General features: G+C 35.4%; 5 protein-coding genes across 5 annotated transcripts in view; 2 read left to right on the forward strand and 3 right to left on the reverse strand.

Moving 5' to 3' along the window:
• LOC126740905 (uncharacterized) overlaps positions 1–2,114 on the reverse strand; it is a 48,010-nt gene extending 45,896 nt beyond the window's left edge. Inside the window, exons 1-3 of the mRNA XM_050447090.1 lie at positions 1,888–2,114; positions 1,607–1,833; positions 1,389–1,550 (exon numbers count right to left, since the gene is read on the reverse strand). Coding sequence (XP_050303047.1) covers positions 1,389–1,550; positions 1,607–1,833; positions 1,888–2,099 — 601 coding nt within the window. The 5' untranslated portion in view covers positions 2,100–2,114. The remainder of the gene's footprint in view (positions 1–1,388; positions 1,551–1,606; positions 1,834–1,887) is intronic.
• A 4,251-nt stretch (positions 2,115–6,365) lies between these two features.
• On the reverse strand, positions 6,366–8,529 carry LOC126740907 (uncharacterized). Its single transcript, XM_050447092.1, has 5 exons — positions 8,195–8,529; positions 7,158–7,351; positions 6,921–7,099; positions 6,594–6,852; positions 6,366–6,512 (listed from the first exon to the last, which is right to left on the reverse strand). The coding sequence occupies exons 1-5, from the start codon at positions 8,274–8,276 to the stop codon at positions 6,384–6,386; spliced, it is 843 nt and encodes a 280-aa protein (XP_050303049.1). The 5' UTR covers positions 8,277–8,529; the 3' UTR covers positions 6,366–6,383.
• A 1,788-nt stretch (positions 8,530–10,317) lies between these two features.
• On the reverse strand, positions 10,318–12,018 carry LOC126740906 (radial spoke head 14 homolog). The gene is made up of 8 exons (XM_050447091.1): positions 11,851–12,018; positions 11,644–11,789; positions 11,475–11,593; positions 11,210–11,421; positions 10,998–11,155; positions 10,799–10,942; positions 10,583–10,741; positions 10,318–10,535 (listed from the first exon to the last, which is right to left on the reverse strand). The coding sequence occupies exons 1-8, from the start codon at positions 11,933–11,935 to the stop codon at positions 10,371–10,373; spliced, it is 1,188 nt and encodes a 395-aa protein (XP_050303048.1). The 5' UTR covers positions 11,936–12,018; the 3' UTR covers positions 10,318–10,370.
• Positions 12,019–12,720: 702 nt separating this feature from the next.
• On the forward strand, positions 12,721–15,956 carry LOC126740908 (lysoplasmalogenase-like protein TMEM86A). Its single transcript, XM_050447093.1, has 6 exons — positions 12,721–12,935; positions 14,679–14,845; positions 15,016–15,209; positions 15,265–15,371; positions 15,429–15,539; positions 15,603–15,956. Exons 1-6 carry the CDS (start codon positions 12,906–12,908, stop codon positions 15,669–15,671), a joined length of 678 nt encoding a protein of 225 aa, XP_050303050.1. The 5' UTR covers positions 12,721–12,905; the 3' UTR covers positions 15,672–15,956.
• Positions 15,957–17,029: 1,073 nt separating this feature from the next.
• The window catches only part of LOC126741621 (neurotactin), a 34,635-nt gene continuing 32,232 nt past the window's right edge, over positions 17,030–19,432 (forward strand). Inside the window, exon 1 of the mRNA XM_050448132.1 lies at positions 17,030–17,319. The gene's annotated coding sequence lies outside the window, so the exon portion shown is untranslated. The remainder of the gene's footprint in view (positions 17,320–19,432) is intronic.

Raw genomic sequence — 19,432 nt, forward strand, 5'->3', positions numbered from 1 at the left:
AGACCCGTCATAGTTTACGAAGTATAAGGGTCGTAGTAATAAACTATGTAAATGTATTCATAAAATTGATTAATAAAATGAGGTTGCGATAGGGCATTTCGTTGTGGAATATTCGCTTGGCGACAAACGAGGGAAAACGCAGGGGGAAGGGATTTCTGCATGAAATAAATGGCATTTTTTTGGCCTACTTACGTTCTTTTATCCACTGTCTCACTCTTAATAATTGTAAAATATAACGGAAAACTGACGGTCCTTGTCTGTAAGGATCTGTAATTAATTTTCAAGGCAAGTGAAGATGTGGGTCCTCACCCACTTTTCAGGTTCTACTGCACTGAGGAGTGTAATGCAAAAAAATGGGACAAAAAAATGAATGACATCCAATCCATTTTAGACCCAGATTTTCCATCTCACTCCTGTCGATCATAAGATATCAATCATCGAAAAGCATGATCCTCGTCTGTGAGGATCAGTACTACCTAAGAAAAAATAATTTTCAAGGTAAGTGAGGAGTGAAAAGGGTGCAATGCAGATGAACCCTAAAAAATGATTTACATTAAAGACATTTAATTCATTTTTGACCTAAATTCTCCATCTCACTCCTAACAATCATAAGATGTCAAGAAAAAAGATGTTCCTCGTCTGTAAGGATCATTACTACGCAATAAAAATAAATTTTTAAGGTAAGTGAGGAAGTGAGCGAGGAGTTACATGCAGTAGAACCCCAAGAAATGAGAAAAGAAATTAGTGACGTTTTGTCTATTTTTGGTCTAGATTCTCCATCTCACTCCTAACAATCATAGGATGTCATGGAAAAAAGATGATCCTCGTCTGTGAGGATCAGTACTACGTAAGAAAAATATATTTTCAGTGCAAGGGAAGACTTGAGTGAGGAGTAAGATGCGGTAAAACCCTAAAAAATTAGAAAAGAAATTAATGATGTTTTGTCTATTTTTGCCCTAGATTCTCCATCTCACTCCTAACAATCATAGGATGTCCTGGAAAAAAAATTATCTTCGTCTGTGAGGATCAGTACTACGTAAGGAAAATAAATTTTCAGTGCAAGGGAGGAATTTAGTGAGGAGTCACATGCGGTAGAACCCCAAAAACTGAGAAAATAATTAATGACGTTTTATCAATTTTTGGCCCAAATTCTCCATCTCACTCCTAACAATCATAAGATATCATGGAAAAAAGATGATCCTCGTCTGTGAGGATCAGTACTACGTATGAGAAATAAATTTTCAAAGCAATTGAGGATGTGAGTGAACAGTAAAGTGCGATATAAACCTAAAACCTTGACCTTTCCTCCCTATTTTTCGACCTGAGAAACCCAAAAAAAAGCAACTTTAACCTTCACTAGAAGCTTCACTGGAGCTAACTTCACTCACCAACGGCTTCAGGCTTCCGCTCCTCACTTTTAACCCTCACTTTGGCCCTCAAGGGTATTTTCGAGCCACCCAACGTCAAATTCGGGACGGACTTGTACTGGTACTTTGTCTCTTTCCGGTACAAAAACTTCTTGGGCGTGGTGGGTAACGACGAAATCCGAACTAAAAAAGGACAAAAATCTATAAAAAAAATCAAGAAAAAATTGTCAATACCTTACTGGGAATCAGACTTTTTTTGGTCCTAATTGAAACAGCATCAGTAACGGTGATTTTAATCCCGGTAACGTCCTGATCCTCTTCTTCGGTTTGATCGCTCTCCGGGGTGCGAAGTTTCACGATTTCACCCCCGAAACGGACTTTTCTAGGGGTTTTCGGGGTTACCCGGGACTCCTCGTAGTAGTCACTCTCACTGTCGTCATTAAGGACTTTTAGGACGCCTTGTTTACTATTTAAATAACTAATTAAGTCTAGTTGGTTAAAGCTTGAGTTAAGTAATTACTTGTTGTCCTCCTCGCTCTCGAAGCAACTCGCGACGCTGTTCGGTCGGCTTTCCTCGTGTATTTTCATAGTGATGTTCGGGCCTGTTCGTAAAGTGATTTTGGTTTCCAGGATCACTTTGTCTTCCTCCATGGAGTGGTAACCTGGATGATCCTCTTTGGGGGATTCGTTATTGGGATAATTGACTGGGAGGAAGTTGTACGTCTCGCACATGGTATTTAGTTGTTTTCTAAACAGTGATTTTAAATGAAAAATCACAGTTTTCTTTTGTTTGTATGCATAATATTAAATTAAGGGAAAATCCTCCTTTGGGGTCGTTTTGCTTTTTATTGATTGTTTTTCTTTCGACATTCTTTTGCACGCGATGGAAATCGGGGGGGAAATAATTGGATAATTTCAGTCCTATTTAGTTGCATAGAAAGTGGGGCCCCTGGGAGTGACCCCAAGAGGTTTAATAATTTTTTTTCTGCATAATCACTACTGTGATTTATATTTTATGAATTTCAAGTAAACGTAATTTTTTTTTCGTACCGTCAGATTTTTTTTTACAATCTAACTTCTATCCATGATAACTTAAAAACTATTTCAGGCATTTTAATGAGGTTTTCACCAAAAGTTGAGCCAATTCCTACAGAACAATTTGATGTATAAAAAATTCTTGTGGCTTAAGAACTTTCTAAGTTATGCTCAGATTTAGAACAGGTACACCTAGGCAGGCCCAAACACATAATACACTTAACATAGTACTTACAGAGGCACTTTTCAATATAACTCAACAAGTTTTTGAGGAATTTTTATATTCTTTTTAGGATCTTGCAGGGGGATCCTAGAGAAAGAATTTCTTGCACAAAACACCTTTTTAGGTGCAAAATTAACTGGGGCACAGCCATTTTGTTTGAGCCATGTTTGGTATCACTTTTTTCCCAATAAACATGTAACTTCTATCCATGATAACTGAAAAACCATTCCAGGCATTTTTATAAGGTTTTCACTCAAATTTGAGGCAGTTCCTAAAGAACATTTTCATGTATAAAAAGTTCTTGTAGCTCAAGAATCTTCTGAGTTATAGTTATATTTACCCACAACATGTCTAAAATCAAAAATAACCATTTTATATGTTCTCAGTTATATTATAGGCCCGTAGTCGTGGAAATCACTGCAGAGATTAATACTTTAAGATGATAATAAAAAAACACCGTTTTTGATCCGGAACACGTAAAATCACTGCTGAGATGAATGCTTTAGTACTTTCAGAGAAATTTAGAAGTAATCACTAGTAGAAATAAACAGTTTTTTTAATAGTCCACGTAATTAGGGTTAGAGGAATCACTACTGAGATAAATATTTTTTCATTTCCAAATTGTTGAATCATGAAAATCACTGTTGAGATTTTTTTATTTTGAAACTGATAAAATAATTATATATATATTTTATAAATATAACTGTTGAGATAACTATTTATTTAGTCCAGGTTGTTGAATCATGAAAATCACTGTTGAGATTTTTTAAATTTCCAAACTAATAAATGAAGTAAATAATTTTTTGTATAAAAATCATTACTGAGATAAATATTTTATTAGTTCCAGGTGTTGAATCATGAAAATCACTTTTGAGATTTTTATTAAATTTTTAAGCTGACACAAGAAAATAATTTTTTTATTAAAAATCACTGTTGACATAAATATTTTATTAGTTCCAAGGTGTTGAATCATGAAAATCACTGTTGAGATTTTTTTATTTTGAAACTGATAAAATAATTATATATATATTTTATAAATATAACTGTTGAGATAACTATTTATTTAGTCCAGGTTGTTGAATCATGAAAATCACTGTTGAGATTTTTTAAATTTCCAAACTAATAAATGAAGTAAATAATTTTTTGTATAAAAATCATTACTGAGATAAATATTTTATTAGTTCCAGGTGTTGAATCATGAAAATCACTTTTGAGATTTTTATTAAATTTTTAAGCTGACACAAGAAAATAATTTTTTTATTAAAAATCACTGTTGACATAAATATTTTATTAGTTCCAAGGTGTTGAATCAGGAAAATCACTTTTGATTTTTTAAATTTTTAAGGTGAGAACAAGTAAATAATTTTTTAAATAAAAATCACTGTTGACATAAATATTTTATTAGTTCCAAGGTGTTAAATCAGGAAAATCACTGTTGAGATTTTTTTAATTTTCAAACTGATAAAAGAAGTATATATATGTTTTATAAAAATCACTGTTGGGATAAATATTTATTTAGTCCAGGTTGTTGAATCATGAAAATCACTGTTGAGATTTTTTAAATTTCCAAACTAATAAATGAAGTAAATAATTTTTTGTATAAAAATCATTACTGAGATAAATATTTTATTAGTTCCAGGTGTTGAATCATAAAAATCACTTTTGAGATTTTTTTTAAATTTTTAAGCTGAGAACAAGTAAATAATTTTTTAAATAAAAATCACTGTTGACATAAATGTTTTATTAATTCCAAGGTGTTAAATCAGGAAAATTTTTTTGTTAAGTTTTTTTTAATTTTCAAATTGATAAAAGAAGTATATATATGTTTTATAAAAATCACTGTTGGGATAAATATTTATTTATTCCAGGTTGTTAAATCATGAAAATCACTTTTGAGATTTTTTTTAAATTTTCAAGCTGACGAAATAAATAATTTTTTTTAATAAAAATCATTGTTGAGACAAATTTTTTACCTCTTCCAGAAAAATATAAATTTTTTAATTATCAAAGCAATTAAACCTGGAAAATCACTGAAGAGATAAGCATTTTATAGTTTACAAGCTCGTAAAAGAGAATAAGCATTTCGTCTGTCTAAGGACGTATTCTCAACTGGTCCAGGACATGTAAAATCTCTGCTGTGATTAGTTCTTTATCCTTTATGAAAATCACTATTCGGATAAATATTTTTTCATTTCCATTAAAAATCACTGAAGAAATGAACATTTTCTAATTTGCAAACCCATAAAAGAGAAAATAATGTTCAAACTGTTACTGGACACGTAAAATCACTGTTGAGATAAATATTTTATAATTCACGAGCCGATAAGAAAGAAACAGTGGTTTTTAGCATGCAAAATCACTGAAAAGATAAATATTGGATCGTCTTTCAAGGCGATAAAACAAGAACATTTTTAAAGTAATATTCCAGTAAATAAAACTTTAAAATCACAGTTGTGATAAATGTTTTATCACTTCCAGGAAGTTATAAAAAAATATAACGCTTGTTGGTCTATTAGTCATCAAAATCAGGGATGTATATTACCGGTGTAAAAATTATTAAATTAATCAATAGGGTGACTTTGAAATGTTTCCTAGTTTTCAAATGAAACTAGTTGAGCTAGAGTTTCCAAACCTGGACAGTGGCGTGCGCTCAAGTTTCCTTTACGAGAACCTTCAAGAATTTTCAAAATATTTTTGATTAGTTTTTGGGATATGGTCAGGTTTCTCTGGGCGTCTATGCTGTGTTATAATTTCCAAAACGATAAGAAAAAAACAGTGATTTTCAGCTATTCCACAGCATGTAAAATCACTGAAAAGATGCATATATATTTTTTTAGCGGTGCAATATATAAAATTTTAAAATCACAGTTGTGATAAATTATTACGTCTAGGTTAGAAGAAGGAAGGTATGAGGAAGGATTAGGATTAGGGTTCAGGAATCATTGAAAATCACCGAAGAGATAAATATTTTACTAGTTCCAAGCTGATAAGAGAAAGACAGTGATTTTCAGCTATTTCAGGTCATGCAAAATCACTGTTTATATACATTGTTTATCGCTCACAGGGAGATATCACAGCAAAATAAAACAACAGTTGTTTTATTATACTTACTGTGGACATATCGAACAATTTGAATTTTTGAATGGTCTTAAGTTCATAAATCTTTATTATGTCAAAAATCACAGCTGAGATAAATGTTTGATACTTTTTTCTTTCCCACTAGCTTCGACACATATAAAATATTTATCACGACAGTGATTTTGAGAACCTTCAAACACAGTTTTTCGTTTCACTTATGTGAAAGTTCCTAAAGAAAATCTTACCCACTGCTACTGTCATATTCTTCCCGCCAAAAACCGAATTTAAACAAACACACTCTTTGACACTGATTAAAATCGAAAATACCACCGCGGGGAAAACCCTAAAAAATTTTCGCGCCAAATTTGAATTAAAACTAAGAGTGCACGACGTGCGTATATCGGGAAACTAGACCGTCCGCATTAACAGCGTCGGACACGTACTGAAAGCTGTGAAGCTGACTAACGCTAAGGTAATGACGCTATGTTGCTGCAGGGCAGTGGTGGGGGGCTCGCCGATTACCTTTATGGCCTAATATATACAATGCGTAACATTAAAAAAGAAAACGGGGTCTTTATTGTTGCGATAAACCGGCGGTGAGATGTTGCGATTTTGACACTCCAACATCTCACCGCTCCGAAAATGTTTATTAATGACTGACATTAAATGAAATATATTTATTAACAATCGAGGTATAATTCTAAATAATTCTCTAATCGAAGCTTCTTCTTGATTTTGTTATGAGGCAGTATGAGGGTGGCGGCATCCGTCCCTTCATGGTTGTGCATAAACGAGCAATTCCTTATTTTCTTAAATAATAAAAAAATTATAATTTTTACCGGTTGACGTGGCAACACCCAAACAACTAGAAAATACTATAAGCTACTGACCTTGAACTCTTTCAGCTCCTTCTTGGTATAAATCTCTTCTAGACTTCTCTCTTCCACCCAGCATAAGTGACATAAGAAGGTCGCATAGTCCTTGTGCCAATAGTCGCCCTGGCAAAGTTCCTCGCATTTTTGACAGGTGTCGCTCGGCACCGGAACGCAGATCGTCTCTACCGCGTACACCATCGAAGGTCTTCCGAAGTTTGACATGAACCGCGTGCGCCGACATTTTTTCACTTTCCGCACGTCGTACGTTGCCGGTCTGAAAGGAGGGAGTTTTATATAAAAACTTGGGCGTGGCTCTGACAGGTGACAATAAGACACGTTTACCCGGGAATGTCATTGTCTTTTTCTAACTTCTTCGAACCAATGCCGAAGGGCGCGTGCGCCTTCCGCGCGTCTCTTTTCGGTAGAACTTCGTAGCGGCCGGGAGATGGCGTTCGCGTGAATTTTTCCTTAAAACGTTTCTCTTGACTGGCCAGGGGGCTGACGCCCTTTTTGCTTCGAACCTGTTTAACATAAACTGGTGGAATTTTTCATTTAAAAAGTTGAATATTTAAGACAAACTTTGTGCAGTAAAGGGTACAGGGCCCCGGTGAATTTCTCGTAATGGTACGACCCTGGACCCTGCTTAAATAGCTCCGGGGCGATTCTCTTCTGAAAGGCCGACAGTCCTTTGCCAATGGGCGCGGTGTTTCTCGGTATGGTCGAACCGAAACATACTTTTTGCTCTACTTTCAGTTCTACCACATAGTCGAATGCTGAAATTAAATCATTGCCGCTCTATTACGTTTGATGGTCGCAGGCCTTTTGATGTCATAACTTTGACGCATTGGTGCGCCGTTGCCAAGTTGTACAATTGAATTGATTGAACAGTAGCTTACGATAAAAAAATCGAAAAACAACGACCAGGCGTTTCGAAAATATTAACAAAAAACCATCTTCAATAGGAATTATAAAACACCCCGTAACATGAAAACGATTGACATGGATCTGCTAAAATCCATGTGGCAACGGTGCAATGACAACGGGCAAATGACAGTTGACAGATGTCAAAGAGATGTTTGGGTTAACAGACTTTTATAGGTTATGCTATTTTGAAAATTATTTAAAATATAATAAATAAAAGTGAATTTATTAACGATAAAAGTTACCGTCAAAGTGATTTGGACGTTCACATGCACTCATCATACTTCGAAAAGTTTGCCGAAAAGACTGAAAAGTGTGTGTGCGATTCCTTCGCGAAAGTTTCGATGTTGCGTGCGGGTGCAAAATCTCAATAAAACACTTTCGTGACTGGAATTTATTTAGGCGGCGGGTTATTATTGATGGATTCATCTGGAAATATGTCGCCAATAACCGACTGGCCTTATAACCTACATTTTGCCCTTTTGTTCATTTTTTTTTTTGTATTAAACTCAAACAAAGACAGACTTATCGATAGACTACTGTGTCAGAAAGAGATGGGTCGCTATGGTGGCTTTGTGCACACTAAGAAGAAAAAATACAAGAATCTTAGGTTTGTATTTACTTGAATAAGTTATAAGACAAAACTAAAAAAAAAAAATGACTATAACTTAAGAAATATCACCTTATTAACTTACCTGGATCGTTAAACTCGGCTTCGTCGATTTTTTGTGAGGTTACCGAGCCAGAATTAAGAATTCCGGCTTGCCGAGAAGCCATTATACAAAAAAGTATGTTTTCGATTGTTGACAATGATTGTAAAAGTGTCACTGTCCCTATGACACCGCAAACAACAACTAAATTCAAATTTCCCGCCAAGGCGAACGCTTGAGTTGGTGACGCCACCAAGTGTCAAGACACCATCATTGTTGTCACCTTAACTGTCAAGACTTCTATCGATGTCAATTTTTTTTATTTTATACGAATAAGTACTTACAGGCGAATGTCTGATTTGCCCTTTTTTGTTTTTATGATTGAACCTAACTAAATACACATTTACCGCCAAGGCGAGTGAATTAGATTTTTCTTTGGGCCACAAGACCTGGTGGCGCCACAGACAACTAAACGTCACTTGTCAGCGAAACGTCAATGGACGTATAAAGATTTTTACCGATTTCTATTTGTTGCAACTAACTGCCTATAGACGTAAAATTAATGTTGCTTTTGCTCTTTTTTTTCACCAAATTAAATTCTTTGCTAAGGTAAATGAATGGAATTTTACTTTGGGTCACAAAAGCTGGTGGCGCCACCGACAACTGAAAAGTGTCAAGACACCATCAACTAAATGTCAATATTATCAGCAAAACATCAACGAATGTGTAAAGATTTCTACCCTATATTCTTTGTTTAATTCGTGTAACAAGTGTCAAGACACTTTAAATATCAATACTGACAAGACTTCTTCTGATTTCCATTTGTTTGTTTCGTACAACTAAGTATTTGCAGGTCTTTTTTTGAGTTTATGACTGATTCTAACTAAATACGAATTTACTCCAAGGCGAATGAATTGAATTTGAATTACAAGACCTTGGGCGCCACCGACAACTAAATGTCTCTAATGTCAGCGGAAGTGTCGAGATTTCTTTCCATTTGCTTAATTCGTGCAACAAGTATCAACACATTATAAGTCTCGGTACTGTCAACTGTCAAGGTTTCTACCGATTTTCATTTGCCTAATTCCTACAATTAAAACCTACAGACGTAAATTATTGCTAGTCAGATCACTAGAAGAGTAACAATTTCTGCCGATTTCTATTTGTTTACTTCGTACAACCTTTAGGCCTTAATATGTGTTGATTTGTCCGTTTTCTTTTGAATTTAAGACAAACGCATGAAATTATGGGTCGATCCACAAGAGTCGGTGGCGCCATCGACAATTAAATGCCATTGGTGTCCCCAAATTTAAAACAATAATTTTTGCCCATTTCCGTTTGTTTACCTCGTAAAACTAACTACCTTTATGTGCAAATAAATGATGATTTTTGCCTTTTTTTTTTTAATTTATAATTAAATTTGAATCTCCCGCCTAAACAAACCAATGACATCTTAGTACGGACCATATGAGTTGGTGGCACCACCAACAATCAAATGACACTTGTCAGCGAAACGTCAAAGGGAGTATAAAGATTTCCATTTGTTTAATTCGTGCAACAAAGGTCATGACACCAAAATTGTTAGTACTGTCACCGCCAACCGTCAAAATTACTACCGATTGCAATTTGTCGGTTTTGCATTTTCTTTTTGAGCTTATTGGACTGAACCTAACTAAATAAGAATTTTCCGCCAAGGCAGATGAATTGAATTTTACTTTGGGTCACAGAAGCTGGTGGCGCCACCAACATCTAAACGTCATTATTGTCAACGAAAGTGTAAAGATTTCTATCGATTTCCATTTGTTTACTAAGTGCAACTACCTATAGACGAAAATGAATGTTGGTTTTGTTTTGTTTTCAACTAAATTAAATTCCTCGCCAAAACAAATGAATGGAATTTTTCGTTAAACCACTAAAGTTGATCGCGCCACCGACAAGTGTCAAAAAACCGTAAATGTCAGTACTGTCAACATTTCTACCGCTTTTCATTTGTTTATTTCGTGCAACTAACTACTTATAGGCGTAAATTAATGTTGGTTTTGCTCTTTTTTCTAACTAAATTAAATTCCTAATGCCGAGGCAAGTAAATGGATTTTTTCTTTTTCTTAACAACCATAATTTTAATTTAACCATAAACCATTTGTCTCCTTAGCAAAACTCGCAAAAAATCCGAAATTACTGAGATATATTACAAAGAATTCTTATAATTTTGAACGTATTCTTAATCCTTGCTTTGCGGCACCCAGGCCAGCAGAGTCATCAAGATATTCTTGCAGTCCTTGATCTCAGGTATGTCGTCTCTCACTTGTATCGACTTAACGGCATTATAATACTTTTCTCTCACTTCTTGCCTCACCAGGGGGTGCTCACAAATCGACGTTAAGGCCTACAATGATTATTAAACAACACTCTTCTTCTTCTTCTTCTTCTTACCTTTATAGTAAACAACTGGGTCCTGCGCGTTGTCCTATTGATGGAAAGCTCCACAAGCCTCTTGGGCATATCGGTTAATTTACTAGCAGAAATCTTCTCGGCACTCTTGATCGTGCAGAACATTATGGCCTCTGCCGCAGCTTCGTACACTTCTTCTATCTGAAACATCCCAAAGGGGTACTTTAAGAGGCAACCCTGACCAATTCGTTTACTTACTTCGTTATGCAGTAACTTATTGAGCACCTGTAATATTTGAAAGTGTCTTGCCAGTTTCCTTCCCTCTTTGAGCTCGCATAGTCTCACTAAAACTCTGCAGGCTCTAGTTAAGACTGCTGTATCGGTGGTCTCAAACAGTTTAACCTAAAAAATCGGTTATTTTTTAAAAAAGTACGTGGAGTTGATGCAGATGAGTCACGAGTATCCCAAAAGCGTCTTCGTCTATGGCGATTTTCCTGCCGTTGCAGTAGAGCATGTTGTCCAAGGTGTCCAAGTGAGTTGCCACAATTTCAGGCGAGTCGTTCAGGTTCGTTAGGAGGACTTGGATGAAGCCCGAGTCCACCAGTACGTCAGCAGCTGTCAGTAAGTCAACATTAAGTTTATTTTCGACTTGGAGGGACGTTTTCGTACTTAACCAGAACCTGGAGATCATCTCCAAGCAGGCTGCCACCTGGATTCTCACTTCCGCTACGTCATCCTCCACTTTATCCAGTAAGTTTATGAGGAGTGTTTGGTTGTCGACGATCGCTTGCCTCCCGAGTGCCACTCCAGCGAACACTTTTAAAGTATATGCGGTTCTCTCTCTTATGGCGGGCATTTCGTGCACCAGAAGGTCCGCCAATCTACCACAAAGAAGTACTACAAACGTGCGCTTTATTTGTCCCATTCTTATTACCTGTCGATAACTTTAAGCCTTATTCCTTCGAAGCATCTCTCGGGATTATGTACCATATCTGATATGCTGGTCAATGCTGCTATGACGACATTAATGTCTTTATGATGTAACTCTCTTCTCTATTAAAATTAAGTGAATAGAGTGAGACAAAGAGAGGGAAGAATCTTACGAGTTTCGGCAGAGCCCATCTCCCGAACCCTTCCGGTCTTCTGGTGACGTCAACGTTGTTAACCAGGAGTTGCGGTTGTTCGGAGGTGAGTCGCTTTAGGGGCGGATTCAGGTCGTGCTCGTCTATATGCGAAATTTCACCCCATGCTATAAAGAATTCGACACAATTTGTTGTTGTTATTAAATCTGTGCTGATATGCATGTTTACCTTTATGTACACAACGGTTGATAAGTCCCGCCTTGATTTCCGGATAGTTGCCTTGCAAATAGGAGTTTTTATGGCAGGAATACATGTTTCAGGGAGGAAGTGTAATTTTGACATAAAAATGGCGGACTTGACCGTTACGTATGTTCATAACCTCTCTGTGACCAGACAAATGACTAGAATGTTGCCTATATTCATAACCTTTAAATAAAGTGACAAGTGAACTCCGTTTGACAAGGTAAGTGATACAGTGTTGACAAGTATATAAATATTATGGCGATATTCAAATATTCATACTTAAAGAGCAGTGTTTGATGTATATGTAATTAATTAATTTAAAGTTAAACAAAGCGTTCGCCATTTTGTTGCAAACAATAGAAAAGGGTGCACTAGAAAATTGTTTAACCTCTAGGTCTAACGTGACAGCCTAAAAAACAGCATTCATCTTGGCGTCAAATCTAAATATTCAAATTTAAAAAAATATGGTAAAATAGTTATTTATTATATAATGCGCAAAATTTGTAAATAATTAAAATAAACCGTTATCAATAAGGGGCAATTTCCAAGGTTACTGCAATAATTGATAACAAATTGCATTGCACTGTCTGATGACATTATCGTGATTGTAATAGTCTAGATGCAAATGTAATTGAGGAATATTATACATGTGTGGAAATTACCACTTTATGCTCTTCAAGAAGTTAATGTAAATTATGCAGGATATCGTGCGGATGGTCAAGGAACCACTGATAACATAACCTCACTTAACTAATTATCCTCCAAGACTTTTTTTTTATAATTCATCATATGCTCTCGTACTAAACAAGAGAGTGCGCGCACAGTCGGGACGAATTCAGCGATCCATACATTTTGCCCATGTTATTGTTTAAACGAAAACCGACAACATAAACAATGAAAATCCTCTGGACTATATAAGTGCTACGTAAGAAATTCGGGGGCTTAGATGACGGACGTGTTACATTAAACATTTAACAAGACAATTATGGATTATTAGTGTTGAAGTTGTTTACCTTGACCTTGTTCCAGGCGATTTTACGATGATGAGCGGCTCATCAGCTGGTCCCGATGTAAGTTGCCAACAAGATGTTTTTTGTTTTTGTTTACAATGATTTAGCGTTTTTGTTTCTTTAATAATAAAAAATTAATTATCATTATTGTTATTAATAAACGCTGAAATATATGCTTTACAGTTTCTGTGTTCTATTTTTTAAATAATAAAAAACTTTAAGGTTACGTTAGGAAATCGATTTGGCCATTTTGGCAACGCTGATCCTTGACCCCACGGCGGCCATATTTGTTTCCTTGACTTTGGCAGGTGTCTCTAAATTTCATTATAAATCGTATCAAAATGACTTATAGGGCTACAGGAAGCCTCCAGTGGCATCTAGAAGGTTTTTAGGTTAAAACTTTAAAATTTAACCGTTAAAATCTCCCTTTTCTGCCTTAAAATTTGACGTTTACCTACGTCATCTTGAATTTCTTATTTCTGGCGCCATGACAGTTTGCACAGGCGCGTTTCCATGGCAACAATAAATATAGCGGCCATATTTTTGGTTCTATAGCTCTCTTGACTTTTAGTAGATGTCTCTAAATTACATTATAATGGGCGCATTAAAATGAAGTATATATAACATGGAAAGCTTCCAATCGTATTTCCAACGTTTTAAGGTTAAGAATTCGTTGAATTTGTTCTGTAAAATCTACTTTCTCTGCCTTAAAATTTGACGTTTATTTACGTCATCTTAAATTTTTAATTGCTTCAATGGTCTCCTTGTCTTCATTTATATTTTCTTTAAAAGGGTGAAAAATGATCTATAGGGGCATGGAAAGGCTCTCCATGTCGTGTCTAAGTACATAAGTCAAGAATGTGCGAACATACGATTAGCGTGTTTTCTGCCTTAAATATTTCTTTAAAGTTTGACGTTTACTAAAATGTCATATGGCGGCCATATTTGTTTTGGTTTGGTGCTATGGCTTGGAAATGGGTTTACATTTCTCTTGTAAAATGACATATAATTGACTCGGAAGGGCCTAGAAAGGGTTTCATGTTATTACTAAAAACTGTAGACTTCTGAATCTCTCTCTCTGAGGCGCTTTTTTGAAGTTGAATTTGGCGCCATGACAGTTTGCGCAAGTGTGACGTCATGACCACCATACATACGGCGACCATATTTCTTCCCATGGCCTCTTTGTGTTCGTTCATATTTTTATTACAAAGGGGCATAATAACGACCTAAATAGGCATGTAAATAGTCTTCATGGCGTGTCTTAGTACTTTAATCAAGAACGGGTCAATGAACATGCGTTTAGTGTGTTTTCTGCCTATTCCTTTAAAGTTTAACGTCTTATGGCAGCCATACCTAGTTGTTTTGACTTGGTGTTATAGCTCAGAAATAAGTTTACATTTCCCTCATAAAATTGACTCAGACCCAGAACGGTTTCCACATCATTCCTTACGTTCCAAACCTTCGATTTTATTAAAAGCCAAATTCGTCTTCCTTGTCTTGCGATCAAGAAAACCGTTAAAAATTTGACGTTTACTGTGTAAAATTGTTCTCGGCGCCATGACAGTTGCGCACGATCGCGTCGCCATGACGATCAACGTACGGCGGCCATTTTGAAACCGCTTACGTCACAAGATTGATTACTTCGAAGGCACGCCCTCATGTCAACAATGAGAAAGAGAAGATGGAGGGAGAAATATAGAGGGCTTGTAAACAACACATTGAACCACAGCATTATTACCGCAACATGGCGGTTCACTGTGTTAAATATAATAATAACTGTTCACTAATTACCTTGATTTTCAGGCAGCCCTCCTATTTAAGAAATTACTGCCATTTTGTTTGAGTGTGGCCCTTTATTTTATCGTTCTCATCCCCTACGAGAACCCGTCGTTATTGGCCGCCCTCATCAAATGCACCCCCATCTTTAATTTAATGGTTTTCGTACAAAATCTTCAGCCCAAGAATACCAGGTCAGTATCACTGTTACGATTCAGTTACTGAAAAGTTTGGGCGTGGTTTATCTGTCACTGTTACCTCATCAGCTATACGAGCCACGCCCAAATAAAAAAGGTAAGAATCGACATTTAAATGAGTGTGAGCGAGAGGCAGGGGTGTATAATATCTGATTATTTTTCCTCAGATGGTCATTTTCAACAAAAATTCTTATGGGACAACTGTGCTGCTGTATAGGCGACATATTCCTACTGTGGAACGAATATTTTATTTTCGGAATGTTGGCCTTCATGGTGGCTCACTTGAACTACATTGTGGCCTTTGGGTTTAAGCCCCTTAGGCCCACCGTCGGTTTAGTTTTAGTAGCCGTATCGGCCATAGGTAATAAATCACACATATCAAATCATATAACCTCTAAATATAAGCTAAATTTTAGTTGTATCGACGCTTTACCACGGTTTGGTCGGCTCTTTACTTATCGGGGTCCCCATGTATATCGCTATCATAAACGTCATGGTGTGGAGGGCCCTAGCGAGGATAACGGTGAACTATTTTATATCTTTTGAGGTTAAGAATGTTCTAGGTCTCTCTTGTTTGTAGAATCCATGGTCGATTGCTCATCTAGGCCCTTGTATTGGAAGCGTCTTATTCGCTGTCTCGGACCTTATGATCGGGATTGATAAGTTCGTTAACCCCATTGCTCATTCACAGGTAACGTCACTATCTTGGTTTTTATTAATATATATCCTTACCCACGTTTACATTTTCTTACAGATACTCATAATGTCTTCATACTACGCTGCCCAACTAGGTATAAGTTTAAGTGTTCTTGAAATTACGTAGAAGGTCATTTAGAGGCCAAATATTAAAAAATTAATGGAAAATATACTGCATGTAGGTGTATATTATAGAATATTAAAACGTTCCTGTTTGTATCCAAGATGGCGGCCGTCTACGTCACTGGACCACGCCCGATTGGACATCTATAGTTGGAAAAGGTGCGGGCATATCTAGGTTCAGGACCGTAATAATAAAACCACAATTTAAGAGTACCTATATTAAATATTTTACTTATTGTTTGTATATTATTATTATTAAAATTTATTGTTATTAAAAAAACATTTGAAATTTGACGTTTATTACTTTCATACTGAAATAATTATTCTCGGCGCCATGACAGTTGCGTACGATCGCGTCGCCATGGCAACTTCGGCGGCCATTTTGAAGCTGCCTACGTCACAAGATTTACTTCAAGGACACGCCCACGTCGACTATATTATGCAATTTCTGTATTATATAATTTGACGTTTACTAATGTCATTTTTAATTTATTATTTGCGCCATGACGGTTGCGTCGTCCAACGTACGGCGGTCATATTGGTTTTTTGAAACTCCGTTAACGGTTTATAATTTTGTTAAAAAAATGGCATAAAACTGACTCGGATAGACCCAGCACGGTTTCCACATCATTCCCTAGGTTTGATTTTATTAAAAACTAAATGTGGTAAAAATGTTGTCTTACGTCCAAGAAAACTGTTAAAAGTTTGACGTTTAATGTGTGAATTAATGAGCGGCGTTATGACGGTTGTCAACCGCAGCGGCCATTTTGAAACCGCCTAGGTCACATAGTATTGTTTACTTCAAAGACACGCCCACACGTCAACAAAAAAGAAGTAGGGGTTAATATTTTAAGTATTTAATTTATCATTATTATTGTAATTTGTCTACTATACTATACCACCGTAAGTTGTAATCTATAGACGGTGGCATAACCTAAAATGTCCTTTGTAACATGACACATAACCTTAAAAAATGGTTTTGTTGGTTGAAGTGAAAGCAAAGGCACTTCAATTTAAAATAAAAGTGTAATTTAATGAGGTCCTAAGGGCACTATTTGCATTACAAAATTCTCAAAGGTTTGGAAAAATAATTAAAAAGTTGTTGGCTACTAGTCACTAAATCTTGGCAACGTCGAAAATTGATGAACGACACATAACCTTAAATACGGTTTTGTTATGTCTCTTAGATAGTAAAATGTAGTACTATAAGGTACTTTATAATAAAATAACAAGTATAAAGGCTGAATTCCTAAAGATAGCGTGTCAATAGAAACTTTTTAAAAAGTACCAGGCAACTTTTTATCTGCTAGTTTTGGCAACGTTGCTACGTCACAAGTGTCATCCCTGTAAGCCGTCTTTCTGTCAAAAATGTGGCGTCGCTTTTGTTGATGTTTGTGTTTGTACAATATATTTTGAACTTTTTGAGAATTTCCACTTTTATGAGTGAAAATCGACACTAAAACGAGATTTGTTCTTAATTTTATTATCGCAATATTGTGAGAAACATTTTTCTCGCGCATTTACATATCGCGTTTTGCCCTAGGGCCTAGCGCATGTGTCCTAGCCTAGCCCAACGCTAAGAAAATCGATAGTTAAAGGGCTTGAGCGGTTAATTGCCGGCTTTTTCACAATTAAATTAATAATAAATAAAGGTAAGTTACTTTTTGTCTTGTTTAAACATGTTTTGCCGCACATATTCCTCAATAGTTTTTTTATTAACAAAATCTAAATATCATCTTTCTTTGTCCTTTCACTCAAACACCACAACAAAGGTTCATTACCTTATTAATCATAAAATCCATATTTTGTTTACTGTTTCCCAAAAACACCCTTAAGTTGTTCTTTTTATTTATTTTATTATACTATCTGCATAATCTTGCCGATTATTAGCAATTATGGTGCTAATCATCGGCAAGAAAATTCCCACCAACATGAAAGCAAGGAGTTTTTCAGTTGTTTACTAAATTAATTTCTCAAAGGTAGAAATTAACAACATAAGCAAATACCGCACCTTCCAAGTCAACAAAAAAAAAAACAGAACAAATTAATAATTTAATACATTCTCCAGTCAAAATATGGTAGAATATACTGATGATACAAACTCAATAATTGGTAGTAAAGCTTAGGACAAATTAATAACTAAAGCATATGAATTCTCTGTCACAGTAACATCCTGATTTAGTGTAAATAGATTTAAATGTGTTAACATTGAGAATAAAACAATGTAAGATGGCAGATCTTCGGATCATAAATCACTGGTTTGCATCAAACTTATTACCACTTAATACTCAGAAGACCAAATTACTGTCTAAAAAATGTATGCGCTTTATCAAAAGCTTTTTCCTCAAGAAGTTTTGTTGTTAGGGTGAATAGTACTGAGAACTCGTGTCTGGATTGGTCTTACTTTGCCTTAATAGAATCATATCTTCACTATGGGATCTGCTTTTGGGGAAATGCTAGTCATTTTTAGATGCAGATATTGTTTACTCTTCATTTACGAGTGATATATCTGTGGAGGTTACTTTTTCAAAAACTATGACATTATCATGGGTGGAATGGAAAGCTGGGTTTCATTAAAAGAGGTAGTAAAGATTTTAAAAATATAGTTGCCCTAAAAATGTTGAGCTCATCTCTGGTCAGATCTATATGAGAGTTCTCAAACATTATTTGGTCACCATATTATCAGGCTAATGCAAACCATTTATTTATTTATTTTTTTATTGGGTGAACATCAAAACAGTTAAGACAAAAAAAAACAGTAAAATTGCTTTAAATCCTTAATCAAATCACTCTTAGCTGTGTTAAAAATATCTTGAGGATCTGATTACAAAACAATATCATTCTGTTTATTGGAGATATGGAATCTATACTAAATAAATCAAAATGTAAGTTTCTTAGATTTATTTTAGAAACAATTATATACTTAACCAAATAAGAGCCTTGACTTGACAAACTTTTATTATTAAAATTATTCAACATGCTTCTATAAGAAACCATACATGGGTATGTATTATTTTGTTTAAAGTAAAGGTATCTGAAAAACCACTCTTGAACATTCTCGATGTGGATTTGGGCTGAAGGCATCCAGCATATTCCTAAAGTGGTCTCAATAGATTATTATAAAGTACCCTAGAGATTTGTATGCTTTATTGGTTATAGAAATATAGTGCAAATTAAATCTCATATCACTCTGATACACTACTCCCATGTCCTTGATTTTTAGGGCATATTTATTCAGATAATTTACAATGTTACCTGTAACATACAATAATTAAACTAAATAACACTTTACAATTTGAGCCGTTAAACAAATTCTCTATTCAAAGTAGTACCATAGGTCAGACATATAACTTTGTTCTCCCCTTATGGTCACGGTATTATTCCTCCCTCTTTTTAATATGAACCTTTTGGACTTATTGAATTTAAAATGCCACTTAGATGGGGGATTTAAAACTTCCTGTGAAGCAGATTTCCAGTCCATAACTGGCACATCTTTACCCCGTTCAACAACTGTTCCATGTTGTCTAAATATATCCAGGTATTTTATAGGTTCTACTATCTGTTCAATATTTCTAATGGATTTCTCAATATCACCAAATACCCGGTCCGGAGGAATATACGAGTGTCCAACAATAGGAAAGACAAGCTCTAGTTCTTTTATAGGTGCAGTACTCAACCATTTAAAACACATTGCCAACATGATGCTGTTCTTATTTTGTCCTCCGCATCCATCAGCGACAAGACGAACTTTTTCAATACCATCAA

This window comes from Anthonomus grandis, chromosome 10 (genome assembly GCF_022605725.1).
Source record: "Anthonomus grandis grandis chromosome 10, icAntGran1.3, whole genome shotgun sequence".
NCBI lineage: Eukaryota > Metazoa > Arthropoda > Insecta > Coleoptera > Curculionidae > Anthonomus > Anthonomus grandis.

Bases quoted from the DNA above. Each gene is read 5' to 3' on its own strand.
- LOC126740908 (XM_050447093.1), top strand. From the start codon at position 12,906: ATGATGAGCGGCTCATCAGCTGGTCCCGAT. The intron at 14,846-15,015 runs GTCAGTATCACT...ATTTTTCCTCAG, and splicing joins CTTCAGCCCAAGAATACCAG to ATGGTCATTTTCAACAAAAA. The intron at 15,540-15,602 runs GTAACGTCACTA...ATTTTCTTACAG, and splicing joins ACCCCATTGCTCATTCACAG to ATACTCATAATGTCTTCATA.
- LOC126740907 (XM_050447092.1), bottom strand. From the start codon at position 8,276: ATGGCTTCTCGGCAAGCCGGAATTCTTAATTCTGGCTCGGTAACCTCA. The intron at 6,853-6,920 runs GTAAACGTGTCT...CCCTCCTTTCAG, and splicing joins AAAGACAATGACATTCCCGG to ACCGGCAACGTACGACGTGC. The intron at 6,513-6,593 runs GTCAGTAGCTTA...TTATTATTTAAG, and splicing joins AGGAGCTGAAAGAGTTCAAG to AAAATAAGGAATTGCTCGTT.
- LOC126740906 (XM_050447091.1), bottom strand. From the start codon at position 11,935: ATGTATTCCTGCCATAAAAACTCCTATTTGCAAGGCAACTATCCGGAA. The intron at 11,790-11,850 runs GTAAACATGCAT...AATTCTTTATAG, and splicing joins CAACCGTTGTGTACATAAAG to CATGGGGTGAAATTTCGCAT. The intron at 11,594-11,643 runs GTAAGATTCTTC...TAATTTTAATAG, and splicing joins GATGGGCTCTGCCGAAACTC to AGAAGAGAGTTACATCATAA.